General features: G+C 48.5%; 1 protein-coding gene across 1 annotated transcript; it reads right to left on the minus strand.

Annotated features, from left to right (window-relative positions):
• Positions 1-10,380: 10,380 nt before the first annotated feature.
• Positions 10,381-13,977, minus strand: HMGN2 (high mobility group nucleosomal binding domain 2). The gene is made up of 6 exons (XM_086479607.1): positions 13,876-13,977; positions 12,956-13,000; positions 12,562-12,591; positions 12,182-12,232; positions 11,733-11,828; positions 10,381-11,287 (listed from the first exon to the last, which is right to left on the minus strand). Exons 1-6 carry the CDS (start codon positions 13,888-13,890, stop codon positions 11,252-11,254), a joined length of 273 nt encoding a protein of 90 aa, XP_086335733.1. The 5' UTR covers positions 13,891-13,977; the 3' UTR covers positions 10,381-11,251.
• Between the last annotated feature and the right edge of the window lie 104 nt (positions 13,978-14,081).

The raw sequence follows: 14,081 nt of genomic DNA on the forward strand, positions 1-14,081 counted from the left end.
TTTATTTCGGTGTAGCACTGTGCGAGGGAGTGGTCACATGAAAGAGAAAACTATTAGAAACTGTAAACAGAAGTGAAACTGCCAGGCCTGTTTTCACTGTCCCCTAGCCAGGGAGAGAGCTGAGTAAACAACAATGCCAAGTCCAGTCAGTTTTTATGGTTCTTTTAGGTTTAAGAACTTGTAAACAGGTGATGGGGCTTTTAAGTGGGTACAAAATAGATGCCCTCGGTGTTGTGCTACTTCCAGAGCACACAGGTCCCAGTTTCTCCAGACAGGGTAGGGGAAAACAAAGGCGTATTTCAACAGAAACCCAGCTCCAGCGAGAGGAAAATGTCATTCCAGTGTTGGCGGTCTCAAGTCTACATCATGCAACTGAACAAGTCTCGTCCTGCTTAACAGAGGGCACACAAATACCCGTTCCTAATTACCCCATTCCACAGTTCAGGATGCCATCGTTCAAACTAAAAAAAACAAAACCCCAAACAAAAAACCCCAAACGTTTCAAAATTAGAAGTGAAACAAATCCTGATGAGACGACTAAGGACGCCAGTAAGCTACCTTCCTCAGGGGAAACCCCCCCCCAGCTTTATTTCTGATTTGTTTAAGACTGACAGGCTCACGACTGGCAGTATTTTACTTCTCAGTCCCTCTTACAAAACACAGACTGTTGCACACATCCAGCCTTGAAAAGCCACATCGCAAAAACAACCAGAGAAATAAACTTCCAAAATACGAGAAATTACCCTGAAGGGGAATATTTCGGCCTAACGACCAACTGTATTACACAGGAAGACCTGATACAAGGACCATGTTTGAGAGAGGTGTGGGAACGAGGTGCCTTCATCATGTAGGGAGCGAGAAGCTGGTCTCCAACTTCTAACAACACTTGTTTTCTGTATTTTAGGAACTGATTAAGGCAGCGCAGCAGCACAGGCAGGACTCAGCTGGTTTGCACGGGCAGGTAGCAGACACATCTCCCTGGTGCTCAACGGTTGCCTTGTTGGGGAGCGAACAAAAGGCACGACAGGTTCAGAAACCTGATTACCTGGCAGAAGAAAATCTACCTGTCCCTCACCAGCGTTACAAAAAATCCCCCAGGCTGTGGAGCTAGCGAGGCTCTTGGAGGTTCTGCAGTGTTGCGCGTCTCACGGCACGCCGCAAAATGGTGCAGAAATACAAGGTTGGTACTTTGCTGCTGGACTATTTAAATTGCTCTTTTCCTCCTCTCACCTTCAGGATGAGTAAAGGAAGGGAGCTCGGAGACTGCTCTTTAGCCATTTTTCTTTCCAAAAGAGGCGCTTGTGGTTTATATCAGGAACGTAAGGACTGTCCAGCTGAGGGTTTTCTGGCTCTCTGAGGAGAGGCTTGGTGCATTTCTTGGTGAGTTCACCTCGAGTACCTACACCTCTGCTGATGAGGGAGGAACCACTTGATCCTTAACTAGAAAAATCCTCTTTTGGAATTATTCTCTAGTGCTATATAGGCATTCAAAGTTCAGCCCAAAGGGTTTTCCATTAGCAGGCTAAAAATCCACCTGCCTGGTTGTCGTGTGCTGCTCTCGTTTCATTGTCATACTCCAGAATTGCTCAGAAAAAGATAATTTCTAAGATCAAAAGCAAGAAGCTTACTTTAATCTTTCTTCCGCTAAACTTTGTGGGCATCTGTGTGATCGAAAGCCATCTCTTTGTGACACTGCTGCTGTGTCTTTCCTCTGTCACTGTAAAGAGGGGAGGGTAGTGTGGCTCAGACGGTAAAGTTTTACCGCTGGGGACTAAATATCTTTCACAGAGAGAGGTGTCCCAACATTCATACTCAAGAATTCATAAAATAAGCACACACACACAAAAAAATCAAAATAATCAAAGACTGCTCCATGCACAGAAAAGCCTCCAGCACCGAGAGTGCTCAGGGGACCCATCCCCACCGTCAGTGGGGCAGGCAGTGGGACCTCCTGTCTCGCTCACCTCTGCTCTGCTTGCATGTGCATCTCCAGCCACTGACTAACAGTATTTTAGTAAAGTAAAAACGATGCAACTGGTATTTTGTCACTCAATGGACAGATAAAAGCTTCAGCGCACGCCGCTTTATATCAACAAAGGTTTTGCCAGAGGCACTGAGCATTTTAAAAGGTTCCAACTCTGGAAGCTGGTTTGAGTTTTTCTGCTGACTTCAGTGACAGCAAAAATGAGACTTACATGGTAGGTAACGACTGCTTTCACCCTTTTCCTGTGGGAAATCGGATACTTGCTCACGATCTGGTTTCAGAAAGTCCTGGCCAGACCTGCTGTCTTATTTTTCCTATTTACAGTCTGCACAGAGTCATTTTCCCCCTCAACCTGAGACGCCACTAACATAATGTCAGAGATAAATGTCCTGTGGCAGCAGCCCAGCATAAGATACAGTGGAAATAGGGTCAGTGGGTTGGAAATGGATAATAAATAACATCTGATGTAACATTACTTAAGTCAGAAGTCTTCTCTCAAATATAAGGACTCGGGAGTATGCTACAGCCCTTAAAATAGCACACGAAACGCAGCGCTATTGGCTGTTCACACTCTGTAACACCACATACTTGTTGAAAGGTAATATTGATCAACAGAGATGGAAAACAGTTTTTTGGCAGCTGTTTGCCAGCTCCTTGGAAATTAATACGGGAGTCAATTACCAACGGACAAATGTCCCTTCTTACAAGATCGCCAGCTCACTTTGGGCACAAGCTCGCCGGCTGCCAGAAGCGTTTCGGAAGAAGAAGATACAGGGAGAAACGGATGGGTTTAAATATCATCGCTATACAGACAGAAACAGATGGGTTTAAATATCATCACTATGGCCTTAGAAATTAATTGTTCAGTAAAGCGAAAGGGTTATGTCAGAAAGCAAACCAGTCTGGATCAAGAACAGGGTAAACCAGCCTACCCAGAGCATCAGTCAGTTACCCCTTACGGTCCTGCAGTTCTTAGCACCAGTCACGGGGGAAATTGAGTTATTTGCCTCCCAGTGTAAGATGGGAACGGTGTCTGAGATGCAAAAAAAACCCCTGCAGAACCCGAGTGTGGGTGAGGTGGCGATGCTGGAAGAATCCCTCTTGCGAGGAAAGCCTGGTATTGCACCGAGACTTACGTAAGGCAACTGTGCACGGGAGCTGCTGCTGGGTGAGCTGCACACAACTGCAAAGAAGCCCCAGTTCTGTCCTCGCCTTCATCTGGTTGCACAATAAGCTACCTGCTCAGGCACCGTTCCTTCGTATCGGGCAGGAACCCAACGCCTTTGACTTCAAAAAATAGATCGTTGCACGTCTCACCACTCCGGTGCACCACGGCAGCGAACGCCCAAACCCAGTGCCGAGCGCAGGGCACGCGAGAAGGACCTTGGGATGACATTGGGGTGTTTTATCTTAACCCATCTGTTTGCTCACGTGTGCAAGCCAGGCACTGGATAGAACATAACCCAGCTGGGGCCAGGACACCAGTCCAAGCAGGATGCTCGCTCCAGCGGCTGTGGGGCTGCCAGCCCGGCCAGCTCTGAGTAACAGGAGGAAAGGGTCTATCAGCCCCCCCCATTTCTGGGCTGAGCTGGCCTATTGTTTTCCTTCCCAAACACAAACTGGAGGTGCAGCTTAAGGCTGGCTCACCCTTGCTTTGCTGATAGAAATTGTTCATTTACTGAGTTAATCAATAAACCAAACTCCCGAAGTGTTCCCGTGCAAACGGATAAGAACCCTGGCCTGCTCATTTTGCTAATCACTGAATAATCACTGCAGGTTTGTTATCTAGGAACTAGCGGGGCATGGTGACAGGGCCGGTTTAGTGGAGACATGTGAATAAAACCTACGTCATATTTTTCAGTACAGCACACACTCAGATGTCCCTGAAACATTTGGTTTCAATGTTTGCTACATCTTCATGCCACAGCATTTATACTTGTGACCGTAAATCTCTGCCTTCGGCTTTTTCCCTGTAATTCTGGGTGGTGTTTTGCCCACTTCACCCAATAAATGCATAAATCCCTGCCCCAATAAATGCATAAATCCCCACCCCAAGCAGGTACTGAGAACTGAAGAAAAGGAATGAGCTGGGCTTACCAGGAGCTCGTCTTTCCGTTTTGCATCCACTTCAAGGAAGTATCATGAGGGTGTCAAGTGCTTCACATGTAATCTCATCGACTCTGGGAAGCAGCCACTTCCTTTCCAACTTTACACACTGCTCCTTGGTAAAGGTAAACATGGAAAGCATGTGTTAGAAGGAGATAACCCAATGACTAAGGTATTTCACAACATAAAAGGTGAAGGAAAAACACCTCTCTGCAACTGACAACATCGCTTCGGCCCAATACACGACACAGGACGGCATCCTGTGAGAGTTAGATGCAACGCTGGTGAAAGATGCTGGTTAGAAAACCCAGCACAGAGTTTTACAGCACCAGAAAAGTCACACTAGTTAAGACTTTTAAGGAACATTGTGAATTAGCACAAATATTACAATTTGATTTCCTCGATTTAGCTCGTGGAGAAAAAGCACACGCACTCAAAATACTGGCACACAAAAGCAAAGGGAGACACGACAAAAAGCCCAGGGAGTTTTTCAATAAAGTATCATTTCTTTGAACAATAAGATTTATTCTGTAATCTCAGGTTACAGACTCAGCAAGTCTGATTTACGTGGTTTGTACCAACAAGTCTAGAAGTGACCAGGCTTACACTATACCTATTTAAATCTGGGTTTAGGATAAAATATCTCTTCCCCAGTTGAGGACAGATGAGACTGATAGCGGCAGCTCTAGTTTCGGCTTAAACTTCCAGGACATGTGTCACAGCAGCTGCAATAACTGTCCGAGGAAGAAAATGAATGGTCCAGCGAGTCTTAAAATAGAATTTGGGAAGCCTAAGTTCAAAGGCTTGTGTACCACAGACAGGTTCCTGTGAGATGTCAGCTATGCCTGTAAAGTGATGACGAGTTGAGCACTCTGACTGGATTTCAAGCTAAAACATAACAAAAACTGGAAAGTACTCGCATGCTGTGTTTGTATCGGTACATGAGAGCGGGGACTCGCACTGCTCAGGCGATTATCGTTGGTCTAACGCGGATCCTCTGGAGGCGACGGAAGAGCGGGGCGATGGAGGTCGCTGGAGGAGCGCTCCTCCCGCTTCCTAAAAGCAAATAACACACGTTAGATGGGGATAAACCCGGCTCCAGTCTCCCAAGTTTGCTGACAGGCAGCTTGTGCTGCATTTGGAAGCTGCCTGCCATTTGTTGGCTTCCAAGCACCGATTCTGTGTTTCCTGGTACCACCATGCGGTGAAGGGAGGAACAGGCTGTTAATCAAAGCGATGTTAATGAGATAAACAGCACTACACAAATGCCCGAGTCCACTGGGCTGTGGCAAGGAGGTACCATGAGGCTGCCAAATCCAGCCTTCCCCTGCCAACATGCCGCGGATCCAGCTTACTTTTGAAACCACGGGCATTTTTTGCAAGTGAAATTAATTCAGTATCAATGGAATTTTCCTTCCTTGATTTCTGCAGGGCTTGCCAACGTGGAAGCTAATTTGATTATGGTATGGCAGGGAAACCCGGGCATCTCGAACCAGGCTGCAGTCCAACAAAACCTGTTCACCCAACACCCACAACACAGTAACAATCTCTGGTATTATCTCCAGTAAGAAGGAAATTAGGAGAAAAACTAATTTAATTGCCTGAGTTTGCAATCAGTCCTCGGGCTAGACTCGGAACCCCGAAGATATGTACAGTCTGTTCTCATATGGAGATAACGCTACTGAGATAACACTTATTGCCATCAACAATAAGCACTGAGATACCACTTTATTAGAATAAAAGCAAACAAAATCTCCTGTCGGGGCAATGCTAAAATAGTAATCTAGTGTAACTAGAGTAGTAATCTAATAGTAACTCCTCTCTTGCTTCATGATTGCTGTATACACTCACCTCTGCACAGCAACAGCAACCAACAAGCTTGAGAGCAGGGGAGAGCTGTTGCCTGGAGGGAAATCTGTTAAAAATCCAAACAGATTGTAAAAATAGTTGTTTTTTTTTTTTTTTAAAAAAAAAAGCCCAGCCTTTCACATCGGAAGTCTTCCTAACGCCAAGTCATTAAATCTCTTTATTAGTCCGTATCTCCCCCTCATTAGCCTCAATCAAACTTTGCTCGGGATCAGCTCCCCCTGCGCCATCTCCTTCCCATCCCTTGCAAATGAGGATGGGCTCGCACTGTAAATTGTGAGTTCAGCTACAGCTCCATTTCATCTCTACGAACTGCAGGACAAGGACCCATTTCTCAGAAATTATAGCCAGCGATATTAGTCCCTGGGTACGGTATTACCATATCTGGGATGATTTAGGGACAATGAAATCCCTGTGCCATCAAACTAGGTGATTCCTCTGACACCAGTGATCCTGCAACTCAATATTCACTGGGTGGGCTGGCTGAGATTTAGTCCGTTTTCCTTCCTTGCTCCTTTTCATACCCACCCATGGCAGGGCTTGGCTGACGGGAGGAGAATACCGTCCCTTTTTCCAAATCCCACTGAGCTCTGCGAATGCAGGATGAAAACTGCTGGAGGAGGAAATCATCCTGAAACTCAAAACTGTTACTCCAAGGGCATGGCACTGGGAGGAGCAGGGACAGGAGTTGGTCATTGTGGAGGAGTTCTCCCAGCATGATCTAGTTCACTTGTTCTCGTGGTTTTTCAGCCCAATCCACTTTCACTTGGAAGTAAAAACACGGTTGGAGCAAAAGTGGTTCTGTAGGATCACGGTAAGTGACCCACTGGCCTGCAACTAACTCACATGAATTTCTACTGAGTTTTAACCGTCACTTAGCACACTGCTTTTGGGGAGGCCAGAGGCTTTGCTCTATCATTTCTCAGTAACCTAAAAGTTCTTAAGACCCCAGCAACAACCTGAAGCATTAGGAAAACAAGAACCTGCCAAAAGGTTTCAGCGCCGTTAAGAACTCGGCCATTCTTTGCAGTCTTACCTATTAAGAGGCAAATAAACGAGAACAGCAGTTTGGGTCTATTTCCCAGACAATTTGTGCTGAAATTAATAAACTGAGAAACAAACTAGTGGCATAGCCACTAATTTTACATGGATTTAAACCCTGCTAGTACACAACTACTTCTTCAAGGCCTGATAAGGAACACTGAACCTACCCATTTGCCCTTCTATCGTCAGTGGTGACTTTCTGGATCCTGGATGCGGCTGTTCCCCTTTGCGCACAAGCAGCTGCAACTCCGAGCAACAGATTCCCTTGGCACATTGCATCAGGCTTCTGGTTCACTGTACGTGTCTTGTGCAAGTCAAGTTTTCTGTAAGAGGATGGATAAAACGAAGGTGGGAAATGTATCAGACAGCAGAACAAGAAAAATTATCACGTAAGTTGACAGGGAATGTTCAGAACTGGGGTAATTAGCAGAAAGACAAAGAGCTCTCACATCTTATTTTAAGTACAGGACACATCCAACGTACCCAGCACCGCCTGACAGCCTGGCACAGCTTTCAAGATCTGCAGTAACCATCCAAAATGAAGCGATACAGCTGTCCAAACATTGCCAGGATCCCAGCTTACCCTTCCAAAATGCCATCGCTGGTCCTCAAGATATCAACGTTTGAGAAGCATTGAAGAAGAGCGGACAAAACCCCAGAGGATGTCATCTTCTGCAACAGAGACGAATTCCTAGGTAGGACACTCGAGCAAAGCCCAGGAATGCCGCTGAGCTCTGACAGCACTATTTGCCTCTACACCTACTACCTGTATTTTTAACTAAAGTTAGTGCAACCCATGGTCTTTCCTAATCATCAGCGGCAAGCGGGAACTGCCGTTGTGCGTTCCCAGGGTTTTTTAACACTCAAATCCTCAGCTTCACTTCAGATAGGACACCCTCTGTCTTTAAAGTTGGAAAATAATTGCACATTACTGCATAGCACCGGTACCCTTCCGCAGGAGACGGCTGGGTAGTTTTTCACGTCAGCTTTGCTTCCGTCAAACACCGGTGGATCTCCAGCTTTTGTGCGCTCAAATAGGACAAACCGCGCGCTAATGCAAAGCCCACCTGACAGACCAGCTTTTTAAATGCACCCAGCAGCATAAATCACATTCCCAGACGACACACAGAGACAATTTTCCATGTAAAATGATTACGATTTAACAGAAAAACTTATTTTTAGCTTAAGGCGTTCTGGCAGCTGGAGATGCAGATTTGTGGCTATTCTAACCACCAAACGGATTGCAGCACGGCGTTGCCTGCTCTTTAGTTTTTAATTTACAGAACTAATTAGCTGGATTTACTGTCTTTAGCATCCCTGACACTCTATTTGCTGAAGGAGAAATAGATGAGCTCTGCCTGTCGAGCCCAATAGGCCAATAACTCCAGCACAGGGGCACATCAGGTAGGAAAAAGGTTCAAATCTCGCGGCACCGAATACACGCGTCACTTGTGACGTAGAGAAGAGACAGGCAGACCCTCACCTAGCCACGGCGCAGATCATCCGGGGGGGTTAAAACTTTTCTGGCAACTTTGACAGGTATGGAGGAGAGGGGACGTTCTGACCAGCCAGTTGATTCCAGAGCAGGATAAAGGAAAACGCGGAAGTTTTGGAGCAAAACCAAAAGCGTCAATACTTCTTCCCAAAGCGTATCACGGTATCAGCAGGAGGTAACACGTGCATCAAAGCCATCAAGGCAGTCGATTTGGTCCATCTGAGATGTAACGAGGTTTGGGAGTTCACTGGTTAGCAGTCAGGCAGCACGGCTGAGTAACTACAGAGAGACTTACGTGGCAGCTACCACGTAAAATCACCATTTTCCCGCTCGGCTGGAGAAAACGCCGCGTACGGCAGCGCGCGGGACAGCCACGCGCAGTTTAGACTTCTGGGTTTTGAAAAGATTAAGGAATAGTTAAGCAGTAAGTTCTTCAACAAAAAGCAACCCTGCAATTACGCTTTATTAGCGGTACTTTAGTTAATGACTAGGGGATGAAGAGACCTTCCAACCGCACAGACGCTCGCGGAGAACACCAGAGCATTCCAGTTGGCAACCGCTGCGCTTGGAACTGCTCGTCCTCTTTGGAGAAGCCCAACGTAAGGCTCTTACGAAAGCACGGTAGGCTAATGCACCATTTCTCATTTTAAAGCATTTAATTAAAGTATTATTTTAATTAAATGATAATTGCGTTATTATTATTGGGCGAAATCCCGGTTTCACCGCTCAGAGGGTGCTTACAGGTTGTGACCAAGCCCCAGACCACTCCACAGCCCCGAGGGCTCAGCTCCCTCTCCTACCTAAAAACCCGTTGGGACATCTAGAACCCCAACCCACCACTAGCCCTCTCGCTCGGGGGCTTGAGCTGCTCTCGCTCCCTACAACCAGCCTCTTCCTCAGGAGAAGGCAGAGCAAACCAGAGCAGCGCCACGGAGCCTTCGCAGCCTTTTTCTTGGGAATCCTCGACCCGTTTTCCGCTTTGCTCCGACATCTCGACCCCACACGTGGCTGTCCCAGGGCTTCTTGCATTTGTCAGGGCAAATCTAAGCCGTAGCAGCCACGATAAGGCGAGATGGAAAAGGCTTTCACATCGGAACTGGCTGTTTTCCCTATGTCCAGCCATGCTGGGACACTTCTAGACACCGAACACTCCTTCGTGTGAAACTCTGCCCCGGCCGTTTTCATGGGATTCCCGCTGAAAACAGCACAGGTTGAAACAGGTCGCTGAACTCCCTCAGGAAGAGACACTGAAGTCCCAGAAAACACCAAGCAGAGATGGAAAAAATATTCCGAGAAAGTTCCTGAAGGGACAAGCACACGCTGAGGGGTTTCGGTTTGGCTCAGCTCTATTGTGTAAATAGCAACTATAAAAATGGTGCATTTTTACGCCCCAAATCTTGTTTCCTGCTTAGTCACTACCACAGCACAGTCTGTATTCGATTAGCAGAAGCAACAACACTCAAGCTTAAGTGCAGAAATCTCACACATAATCACTTTTACGGCGCTAGTTCTGGTTTCGCTACCAAGAAAAGCTCATCAAAATTTACTTCTCTCCGCCACAACGGCAAGATGGGTGTATTCTTCCCCCTTCCGTACAGCACTACTTTTTAGACAGTAAGGAGGGCGACTTATCTCAGGAGATTCCCTTGCGCACCCCACGTCGGGCCGCCTTAGTGAGCCAAGAGTCCCAAAACATCCCGCAGCAATCTAGCTTTTGGGCAAGGAAATCTTTTTTCACTTGAATTAAGACCGAATTAATTAAGATGCTTAAAGTTTTGGCCATTAGCAAAACATCGCCTGAATACCAACGCATCGGCAGCGAGTATTCCGTGACATCAACCACATGAGAGATGAAAAAGGCAAGAGAAATTAGAAAGGCATTAAGAACAGTCCAAGCCAAACCGTATCCAGCTTTATTAAAGGTACTTTTCATAAACAATCATGGTAATTTAGGCAGGACATGGGCTACAATCTGCAACATTTTACAACAACTGTCAAACTCCCCTCCCTTCCTGGACTACCGAAACGTAAAAGTTGCTATAAACCCGAAGAATCTTCATTTCATACTTGTAGAGGGAAAAGTTTAGAGTGAGGGTGGACACTTTCACATTTAGCATGTTGTTTAACAACTCTTCACAAACCTACCCTGACTTTTAGAGGACAAAAATTAAAATGCAGGTTTCTCAATCTGAAGAAAAACAATATAAAAGAGGAAGCGCAGCTCCTTTTGGAGCTGTTACCTCCCAAACTGGACACCAGAAGTCCGGATCACCTGACAAAGCACTTAAGAGTGACAAGTCCCAAAATGCCGTTTTTGCCGTATTTCGGAGTGACGGGCTCCAGGCAGGCAACGAGGGCGCCAAAGGAAATGGAGAAGGTGTTAGGAATGGCGGTGCTGGAGTCGGCAACGGGCACCTTGGGAGCTTCAGGGTTTGCTCGGATGCACTTCACAGAACTTAACAGACGTGCAGCACGAAGGAATCCCTACCTCCTCTGTTCAGGAGGAGCCTTTCTTCCAAAAACTGGGGGACCGGGAAAACTTTTTGTATTAAAATTTAGGTTCTGAGAAATAGACTAAGTGACATTTGTCCCCACTGCCCCCCCCTCAAAACACAACAACGAAGCGGTCTGTGTGCTAACAACATAGCTTAAAAAAAAGTAAACCAAAATTCTGCATTGTTATAAAACTTGATAAAAAATAGTATTTCAAACTGTACAGTCACCAGAAGTACACAGTTATCAAAAATTCACACATTTTACTTGGCTTCACCAGCACCTTCGGCTTTCTGTGCCTAAAAGAGAAAGGGGAACCAGTCAATACACACCCGGCACTCGCACCAAACGCCCGAGGACTCGTTTTTCCTCAACTGCAGTTCTCTGAACAGCAGAAATCCCACCTGGGCTGCGCCACCGTTAATTTTTAACAAAATTAAATCTAACGTCTGAAGTGCCCTAAAACGCAACTTGAAGTTGCTTTATTATGCACCAACTTCACGCATTTTCAGAGCGAGGCAGAACAGTAACTTTCGTGTGGCAACTTCAACCGGCAAAGACAACTTTAACTCTTTACCCACCAAGCAACACCCCTCCCCGCACCTGTAGATGTGTCGCAAGCAAGAGGTCTAAAGAATCAAGCAATAATTCCCCTCCGTTAGCGCAAGCCGAGACCTGTCTGCGTTTGATATGGAAGAAAATAATCTGCTGGTGCAAGACAAGCTGCCAGACCCGCTGCTATACCTGGTCTGTTTTGGCATCTCCGTTTTCTGCAGGGTTGTTTCCCTCCTTGCCAGCATCAGCCTTCCCCTTCTTTCCCTTGGGCAACTTCTCGCTCTTCTGCGAAGGAAAGATGACGCAACCCCGTTACCCACCTCCAGTCACTAAGTGCAAGAATCCAACGACTAGAAGGGTGAAGACCAACACTGGATGTTGGCCCGAAAGGAACACAACCCACGAGCGTTTGTGCGTTTAGAGACTGACAACGACCGAAGAGTCTTCGCTTTGCTGGGTTTTTTTACGTAAGCTTCGTGAAATTCACAAGTTTCCAGCGCAACTTTTTAGGAGTGACGATGCAGCTCCATTTCATCACTACACATGCTGTTAGTCAAAGTTTTATTAGTTACTATGGGACAAACCTAAAGCTCATAACCCCTTTACCTCTCAATAACAGCACTGACACGACGACTCACCTTTGGAGCTGCCTTTTTAGGTTTAGGCTCTGGCTTCGGAGGGGCAGGCTTCTGTAAGCGAGAAAAAAAAACAACCCTGTGTGATTCAAACTATATTAAGAGAAAAACACTACTTTTTCAAAGCCTTCAACCCAAACAGTTCATTTTTTTTGGAAAGCAAATCAAAGCATTTGAAATTGAAGCGCTTGATTTGTCAGTTATTCTACCAGCTCCCATAGCATCACGCAGCGGGGCAGCTCGTGAGGCCGGTGACTGACTTTCAGCTGAACGAGGTGCCTTTCCAGAGCACCTACGGCTCCGGCGCAGACGCAGCCTGCCGAATGCTCGAGCTGAACGCTGTCGCGCGGTGCGACATCTCTGCTCCACGAGGGGATACTCACAGCAGATAACCTCGCCGATCTCCGCTGTGGCTGTTTAAAAAGAAAAACGATTGAACTTGATGCGCTAGAATACAAACTCTCCAAAACTCATAAAGTAATTCTCATTTCAGAGCAGGAAATTCCCAGAACTAATGTTTTAAGTTTATAGTTCCCTTTTTCCCCCGCCCCGTTCTCAAGAAACACGAGGCTGTCGCATTTAAATACTACCAATACCTAACAACAGTTAAGATTTTTCATGGTTGAGGTTAAAAGACAGTTAATACTTTGAAAAGTCAGAATCAGTTACGACCAACCCTCCCCCTGCTCCCCAGCTCTTTATTTTGACAAAGTTAAACCTCCTCTTCCAACGTCAACACTTTATGGTCCAACTTTCTCAAAATCTTGAACTTCTTACCTCATCCTTAACTTTGGCCTTATCGCCCTTGGTATCTCCTTCAGCCTAGGACGTGAAATGTAAGTCGCACCGACGAGTTAAGCTCCCACACCCGCACCAGTCGTTATTTTTACCCCTCCCATCCACAAACCAAACGTTTCCAACCCGCTCCCGGAGGGTGCCGGGCCTTCACCGCGCCTCGGGCCGGCGGGACTGCCCCCACCTGCCCCTCACCGCCGGCAGGCTGGGCTCTGCGGCCGCGGACAGCGCTCCGGAGGCCGCCGAGTTTCGGGGAGGGGCTGGAGGAACCGGCGGGGCCAAGCTACCAACGGGGCAACCCCCCTCCCCGGGCCGAGGCCCCACACCGACCCACCCCACGACGGGGCGGGAGCAGACACCTCCCCCGGGGGTGGGAGGCGGGGGAGCGGCGCTGCCCCTTCAGGGAGGCCCCGCTCCCGCCCACGGCTGCCCCCGTGGGGCGGCGGTTTTGGCGGCAAAGCAGCCCGGCAGCCAGCAGCGCGGTCGCTTCCCGCCCTTTCCCGCCCTACCGGCGCTCCCCTCCCCCCCCCCCCAACCTCCCGCCAAAACCAACCGGATCGGACCGGCGCCGCTCGCCGCGCCCCTCCCCTCCCCTCCCTCCCCGCCGCAGGGCCCCCGCGGCCGTTAGTCCCCCGCGCGCGCGCGGCCGGTAACGGTCTCCGCGCCGCCCCGCCCCCACCCCTGCGCCCGTTGGGGCCTCGCGCGCCACCTCGCAACCGTTACCGCCCCGAACGGGCGGGGGGGGGGGGGGGGGGGGATGAGCGCGTAGTCCCGCCCCCCCCCCCCCCCCCCCTTTCCACAGGCGCGGGCGGCAAAGCGGGGGGGGGGGGGGAGGTAGGCCCCTACGGCGAAGAGGGGCGCGGTGGGGCGGCCCGCACCCCCGGCCCGGCAGCGCCACGTACCTTTCTCTTCGGCATGGCTCCGTGCGGGTGTGTTGTGTTGTGTTGTGTGTGTGTGTATGAGGGAAGAGAGGAGCTCGGCTGGGCGGCGTGAGGGGGCGGAGGGAGAAGGCGGAGGAAGGGGAGGGGGGGGTGGGGTGGGGGAGCCGGGAGTGCTCGGTCCGGGGCGGCGGCGAGAAGCGGGGGAGGGAGTGAGGGGAGGGGTGGGG

This window comes from Leptosomus discolor, chromosome Z, assembly GCF_034619465.1.
Source record: "Leptosomus discolor isolate bLepDis1 chromosome Z, bLepDis1.hap2, whole genome shotgun sequence".
Classification (NCBI taxonomy): domain Eukaryota; kingdom Metazoa; phylum Chordata; class Aves; order Leptosomiformes; family Leptosomidae; genus Leptosomus; species Leptosomus discolor.